Source organism: Ranitomeya variabilis, chromosome 1 (assembly GCF_051348905.1).
Source record: "Ranitomeya variabilis isolate aRanVar5 chromosome 1, aRanVar5.hap1, whole genome shotgun sequence".
In the NCBI taxonomy this organism is placed as follows: Eukaryota; Metazoa; Chordata; class Amphibia; order Anura; family Dendrobatidae; genus Ranitomeya; species Ranitomeya variabilis.
This window is the reverse complement of record NC_135232.1, coordinates 944,896,815-944,920,952: the sequence shown is the minus strand read 5'-3', so window position 1 is coordinate 944,920,952 and position 24,138 is coordinate 944,896,815. Positions and strand designations below refer to the sequence as shown.

Genomic DNA, 24,138 nt, shown 5'->3' with positions numbered 1-24,138 from the left:
CCCAACACCAGACCTCTCAGGGCCCGGGAGGAGCTAGGTAGAGGGGTTGCCATGGAAACAGGAGGAGTCAGGAAAGGTCTAGAAAGTTAGTGAGTCTGTGAGGAGGAATGGAGCAGAGAAGACGTGAGAGACAGTTGTAGCTGGGGACTTGAGCAGTGAGGAGCTCATCCCAGCACTAGAAGACAGAAAGAGAAAACAAGGAAGATAGAGAGAAGCTCCTGACAGACAGAAGAGGAAGAAGGGGTCCTAGGTGCACGGGTAGTGAAAAATCCACCCGTGGGGCCCTTATCCACGCCGACCGTGTTGAGTGGAAGGAACAGGTTGCAGTGGGGGAACCGGCCCCCAGCCTAGTGGAAAACTACAAGGCTCAGCTAGCCAGCTGGAGGCTATGGTATCTGTATGTGCCACAGTCGCAACCACACACACACTAGCTGAAAAGGCAGCCACTTAGGGTCAAGGGACCCAAGAGGACGTCGCCCAACAAGTTCCGAGGCTGCTGGCTTGGGACACTGTGTGTGAAGGCGCAGGGCACGACAGAGCCAGCGCAGAGAGACGGCCAGGGAAGGAACATAACAACGGGGTTCTGGTGGAGTGCACCCCAATCTACCTGAGAGCTGGCTGGGCCACTGACCTGGAGGACACAGCACCCCAGCTGGGGAATAACATCCGAAGTGTGAGTAAAGTGTGGAAACTGCACCCTGCTGTGTCCCTTTATCACCTTTAACACCATAACTGCCCTGTGGCCTAGCTCTACCTGTGGAGAGCTGTACCAACTCTGCTGCATCACCATGAGCCCCAGCGGCCCCCTTATGCAGAGTCGGCCACTCGTTGCCAAACACCACGGGTTGCGTCACAAACTAATTCCCTATAAACTTTATTTCCCCTTTAATTTCATAGGACGCCCAGGGCCACAGACTGGGTCACTGCTGCTGTGACACATCCCTTTAAGAACCGTCGGACCCGTTCCGAATACCCCATAGCCCTGGCAGGCACTCCATAGCCTACATACATAGTCAGGTTATAATGATTAAAATGATACCTTAGTTGATGAAATCTGTCTTGTGGTTGTGATTTAATCTTTATTTTCAGTTAATGGTATGCTCATGCTGCGGGGCGGGCCGGTGGAGGGGGGGGGGGATCTTTATGTGGTAGAGACTATTTTTTTTTTTTCGCTATCAAAATAGGGCCGGTGGCACAGTAGCATCTATCGGATTGCCAATAGATGCTACTGCACAGACACAGCCTGTGCCATTTTGAGAAAGATTTTTTCTGTGACCTTTCATAAGCCATTAGTATGAATACCTAAGCAGAGCACCACATGAAGACCCCACCACAGGCCGCCCCGGAGCACGAGAACCTCATTAGCTGAAAATAAAGATTAACAACCACAAGACGAATTTCATCTCCCAAGGTATCATTTTAATTAGCATTACTGCGCCAACCTCACACTGTCTGTAGGTGACTGTGCACAATCCTGCTGACAGGTTCCCTTTTAGAGTGCAGAATCGAGATGCAAGAAATAATTCGTAGGACTACTGACCTGGCTGTTGGAACGGAATCTGTGACTAGTGGGTGGGAGACCTGTGAATCTCCTTACCTTCCAGCATTCCCAGCTCTTCATATGATTAGCCGAGTCAGGAATGTCGGGGGGTAAGGAGATTTGCAGGCCTCCTGCCTAGTGGCCACAGAACTACTGACCTGGCCTATGGACTGCAGTCCATCTCTAGGACCGATATATTTGGAGGTCACTGTGCAGCTATGATGCAAGAACGAAACTAATGTTTTTATCCAAAGCTTTTTTTGTGTTGTTAAGAAGTGCATGCAGAATGAACACCCTCCTAACTTTTTCTCTGAAAGAAGGAAAAAGATCCATACAGGAGATACTTCTTGGAAGTCGACTCTCTGAAAAAGATTCTCCATCCATTGTTGGATGACTTTAAACTAGTTTTTATACAAGCTTCTCCACAAAAAGGAAGATGACGTTACCAAGAAATGGCATAAAATAACGAAATACTTTATTTCAGAAACATATTTTTATTCCAGAATAAATTAGAATGGCTAAGGATGTAAACGTAAAGATTCATAGTGTTAGATCTCACTGAGACACTATACACATTACAGAAAACAATGCTAAGCGGTGATTGGCACTGCAGGAACCCAGTCCTGGGCATCAAGGAGCATTCAATTTGTTACTAGGTGTAGGGTACATACACGGCCATATTATGCACTGCAGTCCATTACATGTAATGAGGCGAGGATGGATCTGTCTAACATACAAGTACCTGCTTTAGTGGATCTGTGTTTCTAGTCCAGAAGGCTTGATTAGACAAGAGTAACAGCGTACTTGTGACCTAGTAAACATTCACTCAGCCAAACAAAACAAAAATTAATAAATAAGGGGAGCTAAGAAGATCCTGGGGAGAATACTATTCTGGACCATACAAGGCATTATTCACATATGACACACACACTATGAATGGACCGGCTAATCTCATCAGTAAAGGTATTGCTGACCATGAAGCCATTAACCAGCTTACAGACCAACCTGCACTCGCCTGCTGACTGTTTCTATCAGGCCATGACAGTATCTTATCACCAACAGTGAACTGACTGAAGATCATGCTTCATGTTTATTTCTGTGCAGCTTTATCATAATTGGTATTATAGTAAATGATGCAATATGGCAGTAATAAAAAATAAGCCACTTTACTTATTGTCACTTGCCCAAGTGCCAAGAGTCTTCATAGCAGTAACAGTGCTTTCCACTTAGCCGATAAAACTCAGGGATGGTCTTTTTCAAACAATAAAATGTTACACGAAGAAACAAAAGCATGAATATATAAAACATGCTGCAAAGGCAACATCGAACCGAGGAGGGAGTCAAACTTTTCATATTCCAAGTATTCATAGCTAGGAAACTGCGTGTAGCCTTTCATACAAGGCAAGTCGGAGCATCCAGTTATCACCAATTCATCACCTGTAGCATATAACGCATTGTGCAGCACTTAGAGACACGTTATCACCTATCCACAGCACAGATAATAACTTGCTGATTGGAGGGTATCCCACCTCTGGGATCCGCACTGATCGGAAGATCAGAGAATTTGTACAGCAGTTACAAGATGATGCAGCACATTGGGATGCCCATCCGCCAGACCATTCATTTTCTGTGAGACTGATGAAAAAAAGCCAAGTGCAGTGTTCAGCAGACCCAGATAAAAGTTCTCGGTTCTGATGATTAACATGATTCTCAGCGGTCAGACTCCATCGATCCACAAGTTATTACATATCTTGTGGATAGGTGATAACTTGTCTAAGCCGGACAACCCACACAATCAGCAGTTATGAGTGGGGAATCCAGAAGGCAGTGATAACGATGCAAGGATGTGCAGGTCTCTTCATCTTCATTTTTTAGACCAACAAGACAGGATGTCCAAGACAATGACACAAGATGTATTCTGCAAGCCCTGACCAGTTGTTGCGTCCCTGCCTTGTACATAATTTAATCCAGACTAAACATACAGGAGATCATGCAAAATATTGTATAGCCCTACTCTGCTGTGACCGTTTCCTTACTGATGCAGTCGCCATACATAGCGCGACTTTCATACTGGAGTATTGGTATAACACTTTCTGCTGTATTTAACAAGGGTAATTACTGACATGGAAAAATAAATTAGCTGTCCTAAGACATTATTCCTGTGTGTGCTGCAGTCCTTTACATTGTATTATTACAGAATGACGCTTTTTACAATTGTATTAATGTAGTGTTGTCCGTGCAGTCACCATTTGTACAACAGGTTTAGTACTAGCCGAGGGAAAGCATGTGCTCTGTTAACTGGACCCATATTCACTATTCAGGTACAAACAAAACCAGTGGACACAAGGACAACACAGCACAATCAGGCATTACTTCCGCTTGCTCTTGGTGTCTGTTGTCTGGAAAACACTGGACGCGGACATGAGGTTCTCAATGTACTGTCCAAGAACCTGGTTTTCTGACTTCAGCTTCAGATTTTCCTCTTTTACAGCATCAACCCGAGCGGAGAGATCTGTTCGGATACAAAATAGATGGAGATACGGACTAATGATGACCAATTATATCAGGCAATGTAACAGTTAAATCCATTTACATACAGCAATTATCGGTCAGATCCAAACAATACGGTGTCTGTACATTCCATTCCATACATAAAAATTAATATTTATTATATTTTTAAGTCTGTGTCATTAAGATAACTCGGGACATCCTCTATTAGCCAGAGCAGAGCCCCACAGCAATAAGTGACTCACAACACGCTGTAGCCATCAGATCCACGTGGCCACTAATGAATGGCCATCTAAAAGCTTCTCCCAGGGAAGGTGGACCTGCTGCAAACAGCTGATTATTGTATTGGGTGCTTTGATTAAGCTCGTAAACTCCTCCACCTAGCAGACAGGCAGCTACTTTTTAGAATTAAGAGGTTTTCCCACAAACAAAGTACATTTTAGGCTACGTTCACATTAGCGTTGCGCGACGCAGCGTCGGGCGCCGCTGCGGCGACGCATGCGTCATGTGCCCCCATATTTAACATGGGGGCGCATGGACATGCCTTGCACTTGCGTTTTGTGACGCATGCGTCACTGCGGCGCACGCGTCAGGGCGCAGAGGACGCAGCAAGTTGCATTTTTTGTGCGTCCAAAAACAAGCAAAAAAAGGACGCATGCGTCACAAAACAATGCGTTTTGCATGCGTTGTGCGTTGCGTCGCCGACGCAACACACAACGCAAATGTGAACGTAGCCTTAATTCTAAAGTCTCCCCATCAATTAATAATAGGATGACCCAGTTATATATTATATACCAGTCCTATCTGACTGCAACTCGTCTTTTTAAAATGGGTCGCCTCCACTCATCAGATTGTTTAAGGTGTCACTCAAGTGATGCAGATTTCATTCACATGATTTGGAGGTGTCCTGTTGTTCTTCATTATTGGAAAGAGGTGACGACACTATTAACATCTTTACGGTCGATCCCTGTCCCACTTGAGCCACTGACCTGCCTATTTGGGGTGTGGGATGCGGAAACCTGGGACCATTATACTGGAATCTTTTTACGCGAGGCACTCTTCATGGCACGGAAGGTGTTGGCGTTACGGTGGATGGGTGGTTCTTGCCCATCTCTTAGAGCTTGGGTTGACTTGGTGAACTCAATTATCCCGTATGAAAGAACACTGTACCAGAACAGAGGATGTCCAGGCAAATTTGAGAAAATCTGGGGTAGATGGAACTCCTCCTATCATACTATATAATCTATAATAATTTAATTTAATACTTGTACAAGAAGCTAGTTGGTTTCGGGGGCATTACATCAAGGGTGAAATTTATCCGGAATTTCCTTTTTTCTTTTTTTTGGCGGCGAACTATCAGTAGTTAATGTAGTTAATGTTATATAATAGGTGTTTTATAAGGCATTAGTGATTGACATACACCATTTGTTATCCTTGCAATATTTCTGATGTGTTGAATTAATGTAATTATTCGTACTTCATGCTCTCACTGTTAATGATGGACACGAATGCAAATGTGTGTATTATTCGATTTATTCTGAAATTAATAAACGAATTAAAAAAAAAAAAAAAGTACATTTTAATTAATAGAGCTTGGCATAAAAATACTTCAAGCTTCACAATTGGATGTGTTAAAAAAAAAGTTCCTCTTATAAATGTTCCCATGCTGTATACTGTGTAATGGCTGTGTCTGACCGTACAGGAACATGGTCTGAACGTATCACAGCTCCTGGGCAGGAGAGGACACAAAAGAGTATACAGATATTACAGAATGGGATCACAGCTGATTCTTCCTGTGAGGCAAAACATTTCCCTGTTTTTAATCAATGTTTTACCTCACAGAAAGAATCAGTTGTGATCCCCTGCTGTAATGTCTGTGTACTCTCTTTTGCTTCCTCCCTGCCCAGGAGCTGTGATATGATCAGACCATGTCCCTGTGTGGTCAGACAGCCATTACACAGTACACAGCAGGGCACATTTATAAGATTATCTCAGCTCAGGAACATTATTTTTAACACATACAATTGTGGAAATTATTATTCCAAGATCTATTGATTAAAATTAACTCTGTTCTTGGGAAAACTCCATTAAAGAGAATCTATATACTGGTTAGACAAATTTAAAGGATATGGACAAATACAAGAACAATTTTTACTTTTTGTTTAACACATATTAAGCAAAAACCAGATTTCATTAAAAACTTTGCACTGTTTGCCTTCTATAGCTTCTATGTTTAACTACTGCTGGTGGCAGAATGAGTTAACCAAAGATCCAGTGAGTTGGTTCTGAAAAAAAAAAAAAAAAAAATTTAAATTCTCTCTCAAAGCGGCGCCTGAGCAGTAGCATCTATTGGTGATCCGATAGCGCCGGCGGCACCTGCACTGTAGACATTTTTGTTTTTTTCTCTAGCAAAATGGCGCCTGCGCAGTAGCATCTATCGAAATGCTGATAGATGCTACTGCGCAGGTACCACTGGTGCCATCTTGGTGGAGGCATTTTTTTTACTCTAGCAAAATGGCGCCAGCAGCACCTGCACCATTTTGTGAGATAATTATTTTCTGAATACATGTATATCACCAAATAAAATAATTCTATGGACATTGTAGATGCGATCATGCTGCAGCGCCGGCACCTGCCTGCTGAATGTGATTTTTTTTCTTCAAAACGTATTATATTCAGTATATAAAATAGGGGGCAGAATTAGGTCACATACAGACTAGCTTTGTCTCATTCTATAGCCAGCAATGAGCAGGTAAACAAAGCCTTTAAATTGGTGCAAAACTGTAAATGAAACCCAACTGCAAAAAAAGTATTTTTAGCACAAAATACATGCATAGGTAAAAAAGATCCTTTAAGTAGAAGCATCAATTATATGCTTTAGGGAAAATTGACACACAGTGGACTTAGTGCACAAATTTCTGTAATTGTCCAGTAAATTTGGATGTGGCTTGCAGAGAACCGTGCATATGAGCAGAAATAAATCCGGAAACTCGTCACAAAAACCTGTAGTCAATATAGTCTTAGAGGAAAAAATTTAGTTTGTGCAAATGCATCCAATATGGCTAGGTAAGGCCTCATTCAGACGGAATTTTTTTTTGATGTACGAGAAAAATAAAAAAAAGTTTTTCCACCTTCTCCTATCAGTTAGTGAAAAATGGACAGCACGCAGATGGCATTCAGGAGCTGTCCAATTTTTTTTCATGGACCTATAGACTTTCACTGCAGAGTTTGATCCGACACTCAAATCAACATTGGACATGTTTCTGTGGCTTTGCCTGGCCCACATTATTCCACAAAAAAAAAAAAAAAAAAAAAAAAAAAAATCACAGAAATGTGAACAGCACTAGTGATGAGCGAACGTGCTCGAATAATGTGTTATATGAACATGATCGTATGTTATCCGAGTATCTTGGCTTTATGATTCGTGGCTGTTAAGACAGCTGCAACACATGAAGGGATTGCCTAAGGCCGGAGTCACACTAGACCGTAATAAGTCCTTTTTCACCTGCATATTGTCTTAAAGAACATGGAGTGCTGCCTGCTTTTGTGAAATATATGGACTGAAAGCAACCAAGGGACGGGTTGTCTGGGCTCTGCACCCGAAGATAAGTGAAGGATTTGGGCTGTTCCATTATATATATATATATATATATATATATATATATATATATATATATACATACATATACATATACACTCACCGGCCACTTTATTAGGTACACCATGCTAGTAACGGGTTGGACCCCCTTTTGCCTTCAGAACTGCCTCAATTCTTCGTGGCATAGATTCAACAAGGTGCTGGAAGCATTCCTCAGAGATTTTGGTCCATATTGACATGATGGCATCACACAGTTGCCGCAGATTTGTCGGCTGCACATCCCAAAGATGCTCCATACAAGGCAGGATGGATCCATGCTTTCATGTTGTTTACGCCAAATTCTGACCCTACCATCCGAATGTCGCAGCAGAAATCGAGACTCATCAGACCAAGCAACGTTTTTCCAATCTTCTACTGTCCAATTTCGATGAGCTTGTACAAATTGTAGCCTCAGTTTCCTGTTCTTAGCTGAAAGGAGTGGTACCCGGTGTGGTCTTCTGCTGCTGTAGCCCATCTGCCTCAAAGTTCGACGTACTGTGCGTTCAGAGATGCTCTTAGGCCTACCATGGTTGTAACGGGTGGCGATTTGAGTCACTGTTGCCTTTCTATCAGCTCGAACCAGTCTGCCCATTCTCCTCTGACCTCTGGCATCAACAAGGCATTTCCGCCCACAGAACTGCCGCTCACTGGATTTTTTTTCTTTTTCGGACCATTCTCTGTAAACCCTAGAGATGGTTGTGCTTGAAAATCCCAGTAGATCAGCAGTTTCTGAAATACTCAGACCAGCCCTTCTGGCACCAACAACCATGCCACGTTCAAAGGCACTCAAATCACCTTTCTTCCCCATACTGATGCTCGGTTTGAACTGCAGGAGATTGTCTTGACCATGTCTACATGCCTAAATGCACTGAGTTGCCGCCATGTGATTGGCTGATTAGAAATTAAGTGTTAACAAGAAGTTGGACAGGTGTACCTAATAAAGTGGCCGGTGAGTGTGTATATATGTGTATATATATATATATATATATATATATATATATATATATATATATATATATATATATATATATATTTATTTCATATAGCGCTAGATAGCAGAGAAGCCGGTAATTCAATTGCCGGCTTTTGCCATCTCCTTCCCAAATCCGACATGATATGAGACATGGTTTACATACAGTAAACCATCTCATATCCCTTCTTGTATTACGCTTCTAACATTAGTAGTCAGGAATATGTATGTGCGCAAAATTTGGGGACACTAGCTCTTAAAATAATGGGTTAAATCGCGGAAAAACTGTTGTGGGCTCCCGCACAATATTCTCCGCCAGAGTAGTAAAGCCAGTGACTGAGGGCAGATATTAATAGCCTAGAGAGGGACCATGGTTATTGCCCCCCCCCCCCGGCTAAAAACATCTGCCCCCAGCCACATCTAGATACGTTCCTTGGGGGGTCTAGTTTCCAATGTGGGGTCACTTGTGGGGGGTTTCTACTGTTTAGGTACATTAGGGGCTCTGCAAACGCAATGTGACGCCTGCAGACCAATCCATCTAAGTCTGCATTCCTAATGACACTCCTTCCCTTCCGAGCTCTGCCATGCGCTCAAACGGTAGTTCCCCCCCACATATGGGGTATCAGCGTACTCAGGACAAATTGGACAATATCTTTTCGTGTCCAATTTCAACGGTTACCCTTGGAAAAATGCAAAACTGGGGGCTAAAATATATTTTTTGTGGAAAAAAAAGAATTTTTATTTTCACGGCTCTGCGTTATAAACTGTAGTGAAACACTTGGGGGTTCAAAGCTCTCACAACACATCTAGATGAGTTCCTTAGGGGGTCTACTTTCCAAAATGGTGTCACTTGTGGGGTTTTCAATGTTTAGGCACATCAGTGGCTCTCTAAACGCAACATGGCGTCCCATCTCATTTCCTGTCAATTTTGCATTGAAAAGTCAAACGGCGCTCCTTCCTTTCCGAGCTCTCCCATGCACCCAAACAGTGGTTTACCCCCACATATGGGTTATCAGCGTACTCAGGACATATTGTACAACTTTTGTGGTCCAATTTCTTCTCTTAGGCCGGCGTCACACTCAGCGTATGAAAATACGGTCCGTTTTTTACGGCCGTAATAGGCAGAAATGTTCCCAAAATAGTGATCCGTATGTCATCCGTAGGCAGGGTGTTGCAGCGTATCTTGCGCATGGCATCCTCCGTATGTAATCCGTACTGCGATATTTTCTCGCAGGCTTGCAAAACTGACATCTAATGGATTTATGGGCTCAAATGTTAGTTAAAACATATATACAGTATATATATATATATATATATATATATATATATATATATATATATATATATATATATATATATATAATTGGTACACATATATATATATATATTCTGTATTTATATTTAATTCAGCGCGATATATGTGAAAAGCCGGTAATTCAATTGCCGGCTTTTCATTTCTCCTTCACAAACCCGACAGGATATGAGACATGGTTTACATACAGTAAACCATCTCATATCCCTTTTGTTTTGCATATTCCAGTGTGTATGTATGTATAGTGTGTATGTGCAAAATGTGGGCACTCTAGCTTGTAAAATAAAGGGTTAAATGGCGGAAAAAAGTGGCGTGGGCTCCCGCGCAATTTTCTCCGCCAGAGTGGTAAAGCCAGTGACTGAGGGCAGATATTAATAGCCTAGAGAGGGTCCATGGTTATTGGCCCCCCCGGCAACAAACATCTACCCCCAGCCACCCCAGAAAAGGCACATCTGGAAGATGCGCCTATTCTGGCACTTGGCCACTCTCTTCCCACTCTCGTGTAGTGGTGGGATATGGGGTAATAAAGGGTTAATGTCACCTTGCTATTGTAAGGTGACATTAAGCCAGGTTAATAATGGAGAGGTGTCAACAAGACACCTATCCATTATTAATCCAATAGTAGTAAATGGTTAATAAAACACACACACACACACATATACATTAGGGAAAAATTATTTTAATGAAATAAAGACACAGGGTGTTGTAATAGTTTATTATACTCTCAATCCAATTGAAGACCCTTGTCACCTGAAACAAAGTTAAAATAAAAAACAACAATATCCCATACCTTCCGTCGTTCAGTCATGTCCCACGATGTAAATCCATCTGAAGCGGTTAAATTAATTTACAAGCAGGAGCTCTGCTAATGCAGCTGTGCTCCAGCCTGTAAACGTTGGGAATGAATGGAAGCAGGGGAACGTAGCTACCTAGACTTGCGGTGCTGCGCCCCCTGCTGGCATAAACTCATATGAACTCGAGCGTGAGAAAAGACTCAGAAAAATTCCCACGCTCGAGTTCATATGACTTTATGCCAGCAGGGGGCGCAGCACCACAAGTCTAGGTAACTACGTTCCCCTGCTTCCATTCATTCCCCTGCTTCCATTCATTCCCCAACGTTTACAGTCAGGAGCACAGCTGCATTAGCAGAGCTCCTGCTTGTAAATTAACCCCTTCACCCCCAAGGGTGGTTTGCACGTTAATGACCGGGCCAATTTTTACAATTCTGACCACTGTCCCTTTATGAGGCTATAACTCTGGAACGCTTTGACGGATCTTGGCGATTCTGACATTGTTTTCTCGTGACATATTGTACTTCATGTTAAAGGTAAAATTTATTCGATATAACTTGCGTTTATTTGTGAAAAAAATGGAAATTTGGCGAAAATTTTGAAAATTTTGCAATTTTCCAACTTTGAATTTTTGTGCCCTTAAATCACAGACATATGTCACGCAAAATACTTAATAAGTAACATTTCCCACATGTCTACTTTACATCAGTACAATTTTGGAACCAAAATTTTTTTTTGTGACGGAGTTATAAGGGTTAAAAGTTGACCAGCAATTTCTCATTTTTACAACACCATTTTTTTTTAGGGACCACATCTCATTTGAAGTCATTTTGAGGGGTCTATATGATAGAAAATACTCAAGTGTGACAACATTCTAAAAACTGCACCCCTCAAGGTGCTCAAAACCACATTCAAGAAGTTTATTAACCCTTCAGGTGTTTCACAGGAATTTTTGGAATGTTTAAATAAAAATGAACATTTAACTTTTTTTCACACAAAATTTATTTCAGCTCCAATTTGTTTTATTTTACCAAGGGTAACAGGAGAAAATGGACCCCCAAAGTTGTTGTACAATTTGTCCTGAGTACGATGATACCCCATATGTGGGTGTAAACCATTGTTTAGGCGCATGGCAGAGCTTGGAAGGGAAGGAGCGCCATTTGACTTTTCAATGCAAAATTGACTGGAATTGAGATGGGACGCCATGTTGCGTTTGAGGAGCCCCTGATGTGCCTAAACATTGAAACTCCCTACAAGTGACACCGTTTTGGAAAGTAGACCCCCTAAGGAACTTATCTAGATGTGTGGTGAGCACTTTGACCCACCAAGTGCTTCACAGAAGTTTATAATGCAGAGCCGTAAAAATAAAAAATCATATTTTTTCACAAAAATGATCTTTTCGCCCCCAATTTTTTATTTTCCCAAGGGTAAGAGAAGAAATTGGACCCCAAAAAATGTTGTGCAATTTGTCCTGAGTACGCTGATACCCCATATGTGGGTGTAAACCATTGTTTGGGCGCATGGCAGAGCTTGGAAGGGAAGGAGCGCCATTTGACTTTTCAATGCAAAATTGACTGGAATTGAGATGGGACGCCATGTTGCGTTTGGAGAGCCCCTGATGTGCCTAAACATTGAAACTCCCTACAAGTGACACCATTTTGGAAAGTAGACCCCCTAAGGAACTTATCTAGATGTGTGGTGAGCACTTTGACCCACCAAGTGCTTCACAGAAGTTTATAATGCAGAGCCGTAAAAATAAAAAATCATATTTTTTCACAAAAATGATCTTTTCGCCCCCAATTTTTTATTTTCCCAAGGGTAAGAGAAGAAATTGGACCCCAAAAAATGTTGTGCAATTTGTCCTGAGTACGCTGATACCCCATATGTGGGTGTAAACCATTGTTTGGGCGCATGGCAGAGCTTGGAAGGGAAGGAGCGCCATTTGACTTTTCAATGCAAAATTGACTGGAATTGAGATGGGACGCCATGTTGCGTTTGGAGAGCCCCTGATGTGCCTAAACATTGAAACTCCCTACAAGTGACACCATTTTGGAAAGTAGACCCCCTAAGGAACTTATCTAGATGTGTTTTGAGAGCTTTGAACCCCCAAGTGTTTCACTACAGATTATAACGCAGAGCCGTGAAAATAATTTTTTTTTTTTTTCTCAAAAATGATTTTTTAGCCCCCAGCTTTGTATTTTTACAAGGGTAACAGAATAAATTGGACCCCAAAATTTGTTGTCCAATTTGTCCTGAGTACGCTGATACCCCATATGTGGGGGGGAACCACTGTTTGGGCGCATGACAGAGCTCGGAAGGGAAGGAGCGCCATTTGGAATGCAGACTTAAATGGATTGGTCAGCAGCCGTCACGTTGCATTTGCAGAGCCCCTGATGTACCCAAACAGTACAAACCCCCCACAAGTGACCCCATATTGGAAACTAGACCTCCCAAGGAACTTATCTAGATGTGTTGTGAGAACTTTGAACCCCCAAGTGTTTCACTACAGTTTATAATGCAGAGCCGTGAAAATAAAACATCTTTTTTTCCCCACAAAAATGATTTTTAGCCCCCCAAATTTTTATTTTCCTAAGGATAACAAGAGAACTTGGACCCCAGAAGTTGTTGTTCAATTTGTCCCGAGTACGCTGATAACACATATGTTGGGGTAAACCCCTTTTTGGGCGCACGGGAGAGCTCGGAAGGGAAGGAGCACTGTTTTACTTTTTCAACGCAGAATTGGCTGGAATTGAGATTGGACGCCATGTCGCGCTTGGAGAGCCCCTGATGTGCCTGGACAGTGGAAACCCCCCAATTCTACCTGAAACCCTAACCCAAACACACCCCTAACCCTAATCCCAACGGTAACCCTAACCACTCCCCTAGCCCTGACACACCCATAATTCTAATCCCAACCATAATCCAAACGTAAATGTAATCCAAACCCTAACCCTAACTTTAGCCCCAACCCTAACTTTAGCCCCAACCCTAACTTTACCTCCAACCCTAGCCCTAAACGTGACTGAAATACGTGGCACTGAAATACGTGGCACTGAAATACGTGGCACTGAAATACGTGGCACTGAAATACGTGATACGTGGCACTTAAATACGTGGCACTGAAATACGTGGCACTTAAATACGTGGCACTGAAATATGTGATACGTGACACTTAAATACGTGGCACTGAAATACGTGGCACTGAAATACGTGGCACTTAAATACGTGGCACTTAAATACGTGGCACTTAAATACGTGGCACTTAAATACGTGGCACTTAAATACGTGGCACTTAAATACGTGGCACTTAAATACGTGGCACTTAAATACGTGGCACTTAAATACGTGGCACTTAAATACGTGGCACTTAAATACGTGGCACTGAAATATGTGATACGTGGCACTTAAATACGTGGCACTGAAACACGTGGCACTGAAATACGTGATACGTGGCACTGAAATACGTGGCACTGAAATACGTGGCACTGAAATACGTGGCACTGAAATACGTGGCACTGAAATACGTGGCACTGAAATACGTGGCACTATGACTGTCAGAAAATGTTCATTAAACGGTTAGGGGTGAGGTTAGGGGTAGAGTTAGGGTTAGGGTTTGGATCCCTTTATCACCTTGATGGTGGTGGGTGGCTTTTCAGTGTGTTTTCTGTTTTTTTCGATAAAAATGCATGCGTTTTTAACGCAAACAAACGCATGTGCTTAAAAACCCAAGAAAATACTGCAGGTTGTATTTCTGAAAATGAACGCATGCAGAAAAAAACCGCATGCGTTTGAAAACGCGACCAAACGCGTACAAAAAAACCGCATGCGTTTTCAATGTTAAATATAGGGAAAAAACGCATGCGTTTTTTTGTGCAAAAAACGCTGCAGACAAAAACGGAAGTGTGAAACCAGCGACGCTTTTTATAGCAAAAAAGTTTTTGCGTCTCCACATTTTGAGACCTATAATTTTTCCACATTTTGCTCCACAGAGTCATGTGAGGTCTTGTTTTTTGCGGGACGAGTTGACGTTTTTATTGGTAACATTTTCGGACACGTGACCGTTTTTGATCGCTTTTTATTCCGATTTTTGTGAGGCAGAATGACCAAAAACCTACTATTCATGAATTTCTTTTGGGAGAGGCGTTTATACCGTTCCGGGTTTGGTAAAATTGATAAAGCAGTTTTATTCGTCGGGTCAGTATGATTACAGCGATATCTCATTTATATCATTTTTTTTATGTTTTGGCGCTTTTATACGATAAAAACTATTTTATAGAAAAAATAATTATTTTGGTATCGCTTTATTCTCAGGACTATAACTTTTTTATTTTTTTGCTGATGATGCTGTATGGCGGCTTGTTTTTTGCGGGACAAGATGACGTTTTCAGCGGTACCATGGATATTTATATCAGTCTTTTTGATCGCGTGTTATTCCACTTTTTGTTCGGCGGTATGGTAATAAAGCGTTGTTTTTTGCCTCGTTTTTTTTTTTTTTTTCTTACGGTGTTTACTGAAGGGGTTAACTAGTGTGGCAGTTTTATAGGTTGGGTCGTTACGGACGTGGCGATACTAAATATGTGTACTTTTATTATTTATTTTTTTTTAATTTAGATAAAGAAATGTATTTATGGGAATAATATTTTTTTTTTTTTTTCATTATTTTGGAATATTTTTTTTTACACATTTGGAAAATACTCAAGCTACTTACCAGGTAGCGGTGTTTTTCAGGAGTCCATGACAGCACTAACGAGAGAGGGGATCCGCCCTTCAGGGACAGGAAACCTACAGAGATAAAAGGGCGGCACCTCTCTCCCGCATCAGTTGGATTACAGAGCATGAGAGGACCTCCATTGATTAGTAACACATAAATATCTTAACACATTTCACCTTGTGACTACCATTTGTAGAAAAATTAACCTACATGAGAATATACTTATCGTGATGAAACCCATACCAGTAGAAAGGGAGGGAATATAGGAGTGCTGTCATGGACTCCTGAAAAACACCGCTACCTGGTAAGTAGCTTGAGTATTTATTCAGTCGTCATGACAGCACTAACGAGAGAATTACAGAGAAAAGAGTATTAGGGTGGGATTACTGCTTCCAGCACCCTTCTACCAAATGTAAGATCATTGGAGCTACCAAGATCTAATCTATAATGATTCAAGAAAGTAGATGGAGATGACCATGTGGCCGCCTTACATATATCCTCAATTGACACCTCCGATCTCTCTGCCCAGGAAGATGCCATGGCACGGGTGGAGTGAGCCTTTACGCCTTCCGGGACTTCTAGGCCACCTGCTGAATAAGCCAGAGAAATTGCCTCCCTAATCCATCTACTCAAGGTGTTTTTGGACACTCTAAACCCTTTTTTGACTCCCTGATAGGATATAAACAGGGAATTATCTTTTTTCCAGGGATCTGTTAAAGAAATATATTTAAGAAGGCATCTTTTGACATCTAACGTATGGAGTTTGAGTTCCTTTGAGTTTTTAGGATTAGGACAAAAGGTGGGGAGATTTATCTCCTGGAGTCTGTGGAACCTAGATGCTACTTTTGGGAGATAGAGTAGTTTTAAGAACGGATCCCCTCTATCTTCCCTAATCTGCATATATGGAGTTAGTCTAGAGAGGGCCTGCAAATCACTAACTCTCCTAGCAGACGTAAGAGCAATCAAAAGAGCAGTCTTTAAGGACAGGATCTTTATAGATGCAGATTCTAAAGGCTCAAAGGGGGGTTCCGTTAACGCTGAGAGGACTAAGTTTAAGTCCCACGGGGCTAGCCTATTCTTAACGATGGGTCTTGATCTAGCGGCCGCTTTAATAAACCGAGCAATCCAATAATTTTTAGCTAACCCACAATTATACAGCGCCCCCAAGGCTGAAACCTGGACTCTAAGGGTGCTTGTAGCTAGCCCCATTTCGAGACCTTTCTGTAGGAATTCCAAGATCTTTGGAATACTAGCTTTCTGACTGATAAGTGACCCTGAGACCGAAAGGAATTTTCTCCAGATTCTTACATAAATATTTGTTGTGGAGTTTTTTCTGCTTTTTAATAGGGTATTAATAAGTCCCTCAGAAAACCCCTTTTTTCTTAATAATGACCCTTCAAATCCCACGCCGTCAGATGTAAACTGGCCACTCGTGGATGGAAGATCGGACCCTGTGAGAGGAGGTCTGGGAGTTCTGGGAGAATCCATGGTTGAGAAATGGACATTTTCCTCAACCAAGGAAACCACGGCCTTTTGGGCCAAAATGGCGCTATCAGAATCACATGAGCTCTGTCCTCCCGAATCTTCCTGAGGACTATCGGGATCAAGTTCAACGGGGGGAAGGCATAGGCTGTTTCGAAGTGCCAAGGAATCAGGAGAGCATCCACCGCCACCGGATTGTCTCTGGGATTTAGGGAACAAAATCGACGACATTTTTTGTTTTCTTTGTTGGCGAAGAGGTCTATTTGTGGGTATCCCCAACGCTGGGTGATCTGATCGAAGATGGCCTGATTGAGCACCCAATCTCCTTGCCCGAGCTTCCTGCGACTTAGAAAGTCGGCTACAACGTTGTGCTTCCCCTTTATGTGCAGTGATGTTAGTGACCGTAGATGATTCTCGGCTATCTGTAAGATACGACCCGATACCTCCATTAAGGACTTGGATCGGGTTCCCCCTTGGTGGTTAACGTAAGCTACCGTTACCTGATTGTCTGAGAATATTCTGACGTGGTGGTCCTGTAAGGATATAAGGAAATATCTCAGAGCTCGTTCTACGGCCAACAACTCTTTAAGGTTAGATGACAAATTCTGTTCGGAGGGTGACCAAACCCCCTGGACCCACATCTCGTTCATATGCGCCCCCCATCCCGTGGGACTAGCGTCTGTGGTTAATACTCGTGATATGTGGTTTATCCAGGGAACCCCTTTACGAAGGTTTGGAGCGTGTAACCACCAACGTAAGGACTGAATAGTGGCATTTGATAAGGAAAGAAAACTGTCCAAGTGACCTTCTAACCGACGAGTGTTGTACAGGACCTCCCACTGTAGGACCCTGGTGTGGTACTGGGCCCATCGTACTGCCGGGATGCACGACGTGAGTGAGCCTAACAGTGACATTGCTCCCCTTAATGTTATAACTGGATTAGCAATCACTCCAAGAATCTGTCGTTGGATCTTTTCCAACTTAACGTCAGGTAGACGGCATTCTTGTAACCTCGAGTCCAATATGAGACCCAAGAATTCTTGAACCTCTAGAGGCTGCAACCGTGACTTTTTAAAATTGATTATCCACCCCAACCTTTGCAAGGCTGCAATTACTTTGTGTAGTTGGGACGCGCAGTGTGATTCGGAGTTTCCTATTATTAATAGGTCATCGAGATATGGGACTATGAGAATATCCTGCTCATGAAGATGCGCCATAACCTCTACCATTATTTTAGTGAATACCCGAGGGGCCACCGCAACACCAAAGGGGAGTGCCCTGTATTGAAAGTGTCTTATTGATTTTCCTAAGAGGACTGCAACTCTTAGATAACACTGGTGGTCTACGTGTATGGGGACGTGATAATACGCGTCTTTCAGATCTAAGACGACCATAAAGCACCCGCCAAACAATAACTTTATTGCAGACTTGACCGACTCCATTTTAAATGACGGGATCCACAAAAACCTATTTAGGCCTTTAAGGTTTATAATTGTGCGAAAGCTGTTATCTGGCTTCTTAATCAAGAAGAGGGGAGAGTAGAATCCTTTACCCCTCTGTACTTCAGGAACCTCCACCAAAACGCCTTTCTGTTGGAGTTCCTGGACCTCAGACTAACGCCCGCTGTTCTGTGGAGGAAGAACGCAATGGTGTTACAAGAAACCTGTCGTCAGGAGTGAATCGAAAGTCAAACTTTAAACCCGACTCCACAATGTTCAAGACCCACGGGCTATTGGATATAATACGCCATGCCGGATAGAAGGCTAGAAGTCTCCCTCCTACCCGGTCCGCCAGTCATTGTGGCTTCCTGTTGTCTCTAAAGGAGCTAAACATGTAGCCTCTACCTTTCTTTTTGTTAGCATCATATCTGGGTCTTTCTCTATTCGGTCTTGTTCGATCAAACCACCTCCTATTAGTGCCTCTTCTGTAAGTAGGCCTACCCAGGTAGGGAAACCGTTTCTTACTGTCTCCCGCTTTTTCTAATAATTCGTCCAGAACCGGACCGAATAAGTGTTCTCCCACGCACGGGATGTTGCACAATTTGGATCTGGCCTGCATGTCTCCTTGCCAACATTTCAGCCAGATTGCTCTACGGGCTGAATTAGAGAGCGCGGCCGACCTAGCCAACTTAACTGAGTCCGCTGAAGCGTCAGCAAGGTAAGCCGCAGCCCCCTGAATCATAGAGAGAGAGGATAATATTTCATCTCTCGGGGTTTTGTCCTTCAGCTGACTCTCCAGGCTATCCAACCACACCATCATAGAGCGTGCCGTGCAGGTGGCAGCGATTGATGGTCTGAGAGCCCCTGCTGAAGTTTCCCAGGCTCCCTTGAGAAACACATCTGCCCTCCTGTCCAGTGGGTCTTTTAAAGTCCCCAGATCCTCAAACGGTAGAGAGGACTTTTTTGAAGCCTTGGCTACGGCCGCATCAAGCTTCGGGGCTTTATCCCACGTGGCCGAAGCAGACTCCTCGAACGGATACTTCCGCTTGAAGGATGGAGGAAGAGAACCTTTTCTTTCCGGTTTTTTCCACTCTCTGGAAATTAAGGCGCTAACTTTCTCCACTACCGGAAAGCATCGGCGGGATTTACGGTCCAGACCTCGGAACATGACATCCTGCATGGATCTCTCTGGTGTCGTCTGCTCAATCCCAATTGTATTATTTACCGCTTTAACTAGGCGGTCTATGCGGTCAAAAGAAAAACAAGAATGTTCGTATTCCGAACCCGAGGAGGATACTGACGAGAGAGAGGCTTCCGACTTCAGATCTCCTAAGTCACTCTCGTGTGAACTTGGGGATCCAAGGTCCGTTATTTTAGACCCCCTATGAGATTGAGATCTTGTAGAGCTTCTAATCTCCTGTCTAACCATCTGTCTCAGACTAGAAGCGAAATCTGGTGTTTCTTCCGCTATTAGACGCTGGATACACGGACCACATAGTCTCTTAACATATTCGTCAGGGAGAGGAATACCACATTCTGCACATTCCTTGTGCTTGGATTTAGAGGATCGCTTTTTTCCCTGATGTAAAAAGAGGGAATAAGGAGGGACACCAATCACTAAGTGAACTTTCACGATGATCACTTACCCCCTACAGTGTCCAAATGGTACCGAAGATTGCGGGGGGACCCTCTCCACCGAAGCAACATCCATACGGCTTGAGGACTTTCCGGCTTTAGATGATTGGTCAGCTCTACCACCAGGACGACTACTGCCACTAGCACGTCGCTGGGTGTTCGCTGCATGAGGCTTCTCCAGGGGTTGACACTGTTGCTCAGAAAGCAACGGATCCTGCTCCTGAGACTCCATTGTAACAAATGGGTGTGAAGCATGAGGAAGCCGCCATCGACTCCTTAAGTAGCCGGCCCCCAACAGGGTACCTCCCCCAGATGGGGGTCAGCAGGCCAATCCGGATGAACTGCCGGGTACTTCATTGTATGTGGGAGGCCCTTCCCCCACGAGGCTGACCGATCTGGATAGTCCCCCCCCCGCCCCCTCAGGAAGCGCCGGATCTAGACTCTACTTTAAAGCGAAAGGGCCGCCCGGACCCTGTCTACAGCAAAGCCGGCAGGGCGCCGCCATATTTTCTCGCCCCGGCGGCTTAGTGCGCATGCGCCGAAACGTCATCGTCAGTTACCACCCAGGTCTCCCCCATCGCGCGCGTCACTTCCGGTGCGCCCTGCAGCCTCCGAACGCTGCACGCCGCACACCTGTCAGAGGGGAACGCCGGCGCTGCCGACAAGGCGCCGCAAACGCCCACGCTAGCCGACATGAGCACCCACACTCGGCGCTCCGCATCCCAAAACGGGCAAGCCCCACACCGCGCTGTAACGCTCACGCTGGCCGGAAAGGACCCCGAACCCCGCACACAGCTGGAAGGAGGGCCTCCCACCTAATACATACCCGTACCAGCGGCGATGGGACATCAAAGAGCGGCTCCCCCTGAAGGCTGCTCTTGCTCTGCTGTTGCCTGCTCCCACAGCCCTCTGTGGTGCGGCACTTCCAGCATCGCGATCTACACCGAGGAAGGGGCCATCCCGCCTCCAGGATCGGTGAGTCGGACCTGGGTCCAAACTTCTGTCTTCGCCTTTCTTCCAAAGGCCTCTGCAAGGTCCCCTGTCAGGGACAGGAAACCAACTGATGCGGGAGAGAGGTGCCGCCCTTTTATCTCTGTAGGTTTCCTGTCCCTGAAGGGCGGATCCCCTCTCTCGTTAGTGCTGTCATGACGACTGAATAAATTTTTTTTTTACTTTTTTTACTTTGCCCCAGGGGGGGACAATACAGATCGGTGATCTGCCAGTTTGCATAGCACTCTGACAGATCACCGATCTGCGAGAAGTACAGGCTGCTTCACAGTGCCTGCTCTGAGCAGGCGTCTGTGAAGCCACCTCCCTCCCTGCAGGACCCGGATCCGCGGCCATCTTGGATCCGGGTCTGGAGCAGGCAGGGAGGGAGGTAAGACCCTCGCAGCAACGCGATCACATCGCGTTGCTGCGGGGGGCTCAGGGAAGCCCGCAGGGAGCCCCCTCCCTGCGCGATGCTTCCCTGCACCGCCGGCACATCGCGATCATGTTTGATCGCGGTGTGCCGGGGGTTAATGTGTCGGGAGCGGTCCGTGACCGCTCCTGGCACATAGTGCCGGATGTCAGCTGCGATATGCAGCCGACACCCGGCCGCGATCGGCCGCGCTCCCCCCGTGAGCGCGGCCGATCGGCTATGACGTACTATCCCGTCGGCGGTCATACGGGCCCACCCCACCTCGACGGGATAGTACGTCGGATGTCAGGAAGGGGTTAATTTAACCCCTTCAGATGGATTTACATCGTGGGACATGACTGAACGACGGAAGGTATCGGATATTGTTGTTTTTTATTTTAACTTTGTTTCAGGTGACAAGGGTCTTCAATTGGATTGAGATTATAATAAACTATTACAACTTCCTGTGTCTTTATTTAATTCAAATAATTTTTCCCTAATGTATGTGTGTGTGTGTGTGTGTGTGTGTGTGTGTGTGTGTGTGTGTGTGTGTGTGTGTGTGTGTGTGTGTGTGTGTGTGTGTGTGTGTTTTATTAACCATTTACTACTATTGGATTAATAATGGATAGGTGTCTTATTGACACCTCTCCATTATTAACCTGGCTTAATGTCACCTTACAATAGCAAGGCGACATTAACCCTTTATTACCCCATATCCCACCGCTACACCGGAGTGGGAAGAGAGTGGCCAAGTGCCAGAATAGGCGCATCTTACAGATGTGCCTTTTCTGGGGTGGCTAGGGGCAGATATTTTTAGCCAGGGGGGCCAATAACCATGGTACCTCCCTAGGCTATTAATATCTGCCCTTAGTCACTGGTTTACCACTGTGGCGGAGAAAATTGCGCAGGAGCCCACGCCAGTTTTTTCCGCGATTTAACCCTTTATTTTAACAGCTAGAGTCCCCAAATTTTGCACACATACACTTCTAACATTACTAGTCAGGAATATGTAATAAAATAAGGGATATGAAATGGTTTACTGTATGTAAACCATGTCTCATATCCTGTCGGGTTTGGGAAGGAGATAGCAAAAGCCGGCAATTGAATTACCGGCTTTTCTGCTATCTAGCGCTATATGAAATTATATATATATATATATATATATATATATATATATATATATATATATATATATATATATATATATATATATATATATCTCACTGACATTATATATATATATCCATTCTATGTCCGTTTTGCAAGCCGGCAAGAAAATATCGCCGTACGAATGCCATACGGATGACACACAGATAATTTGATGCGAGGAAATCGCATCCTCGCACTGCACACGGATCACTGTTTTGCAAACATTCGTGCGATTCTCGTCCGTGTAAAACGGACCGTATTTTTATACGTTTTGTGTGTGTGTGTCCCCGGCCTAACAAACAGGATATCCCCACGTGTTCAGGCTGTCTAACAGACACAGGGACTTGAACGTATTATCTGAGCACGCCAAGATACTCTGATAACACCCGAGCATGTCGTATAACACTTATCCGAGCATGTATGCTCATCACTAATGAGCGCCATAGACTATCACAGGTACGAGTGCTACCTGTGAAAAACATGGATAGAAGGCGTACGTAAAAAACTTAGAAGCATAAATATGTGTTGCCACTTCTACATTTCATTTCCCTGTTCAAGCCCTTGGGACTCAGACACAACATTATACCTACTTTCCAAGTAATGGGCCATGGTGGGAAATCCCTTTGAAAGGGCAAAGATGGGCATGAGCTGGCCTAGCCATATACAAGTTAACTTAGGCAGTCGTCTCGTGAATGATTTAATGGTTGGCCATAAAAGGTTTAGGTTTGATTGGTAACTCATCCTACACTACATGGCAGAAAAGCTTTGTGTTGTTCTGTCACGTGGGCACAAATATGGGGGTATAAACATGGCATTCTCCATATACAGTACCTTGTCTTATATTATCTTCGCTGTACATTTTCTAAGAATAAACAGGTACCACCTATATGTGACATAAAAAAAACACCGCAACAACATATGGACTGAGCACAGATTACTTACCAAAGAGGAATACTTCCTGGCACACATACATAAAAAGCAAGAAAAAGTTCCATTTTACCTTCTAATGTATGCTGAAGTTCCAGGACTTGATTGATAAGCCGCGTCTTTTCTTCCAGTTCTACCTGATTTTCTACTTCAAGAGCTAAAAAGGCAATAGATTCTATTAGAAGAGGAAAAATACGACTATTATGTTACGCTACAGCTTTCATTTTGCAGCTGCCGATGCGCTGAGATAATGCCACTAATACATATATGCATATTACGGGTAATGAAGCGTATAATGAGCCGTACCGTCCATGTCAGAATTCATCATTGTTGAAGGCAAGTCTTGTGGTGACAACTGCAACTGCAGCGAGCTAAAATCTAGGAGAGAAGAGATATAATCAGCAGATGGACACAAAGCCGATATATAAAGCCGCTGCTCCAGTACTACTACTGTAATACAGCATTATGGCTCACGGTGGGTACATACAGCGGTCACATTCCCCATCTGAGGTTTTACCAGTTCTAGATCACAAACCCTTTGTAGGATGGCATTATTCCCACCAATGTGCCAGTGCACAGGACTGTGAAGTAACATAGTAAGAAACGTTCACCACCATGCATATAGTGAGGAGGTATCA

General features: G+C 43.9%; 1 protein-coding gene across 2 annotated transcripts in view; it reads right to left on the bottom strand.

Annotated features, from left to right (window-relative positions):
• Nucleotides 1-1,993: 1,993 nt before the first annotated feature.
• SCOC (short coiled-coil protein) overlaps nt 1,994-24,138 on the bottom strand; it is a 93,902-nt gene continuing 71,757 nt past the window's right edge. For both annotated transcript variants that reach the window (XM_077279223.1, XM_077279225.1), the window contains exons 2-4: nt 23,807-23,878; nt 23,574-23,657; nt 1,994-4,052 (exon numbers count right to left, since the gene is read on the bottom strand). In XM_077279223.1, coding sequence (XP_077135338.1) covers nt 3,910-4,052; nt 23,574-23,657; nt 23,807-23,878 — 299 coding nt within the window. In that variant the 3' untranslated portion in view covers nt 1,994-3,909. The remainder of the gene's footprint in view (nt 4,053-23,573; nt 23,658-23,806; nt 23,879-24,138) is intronic.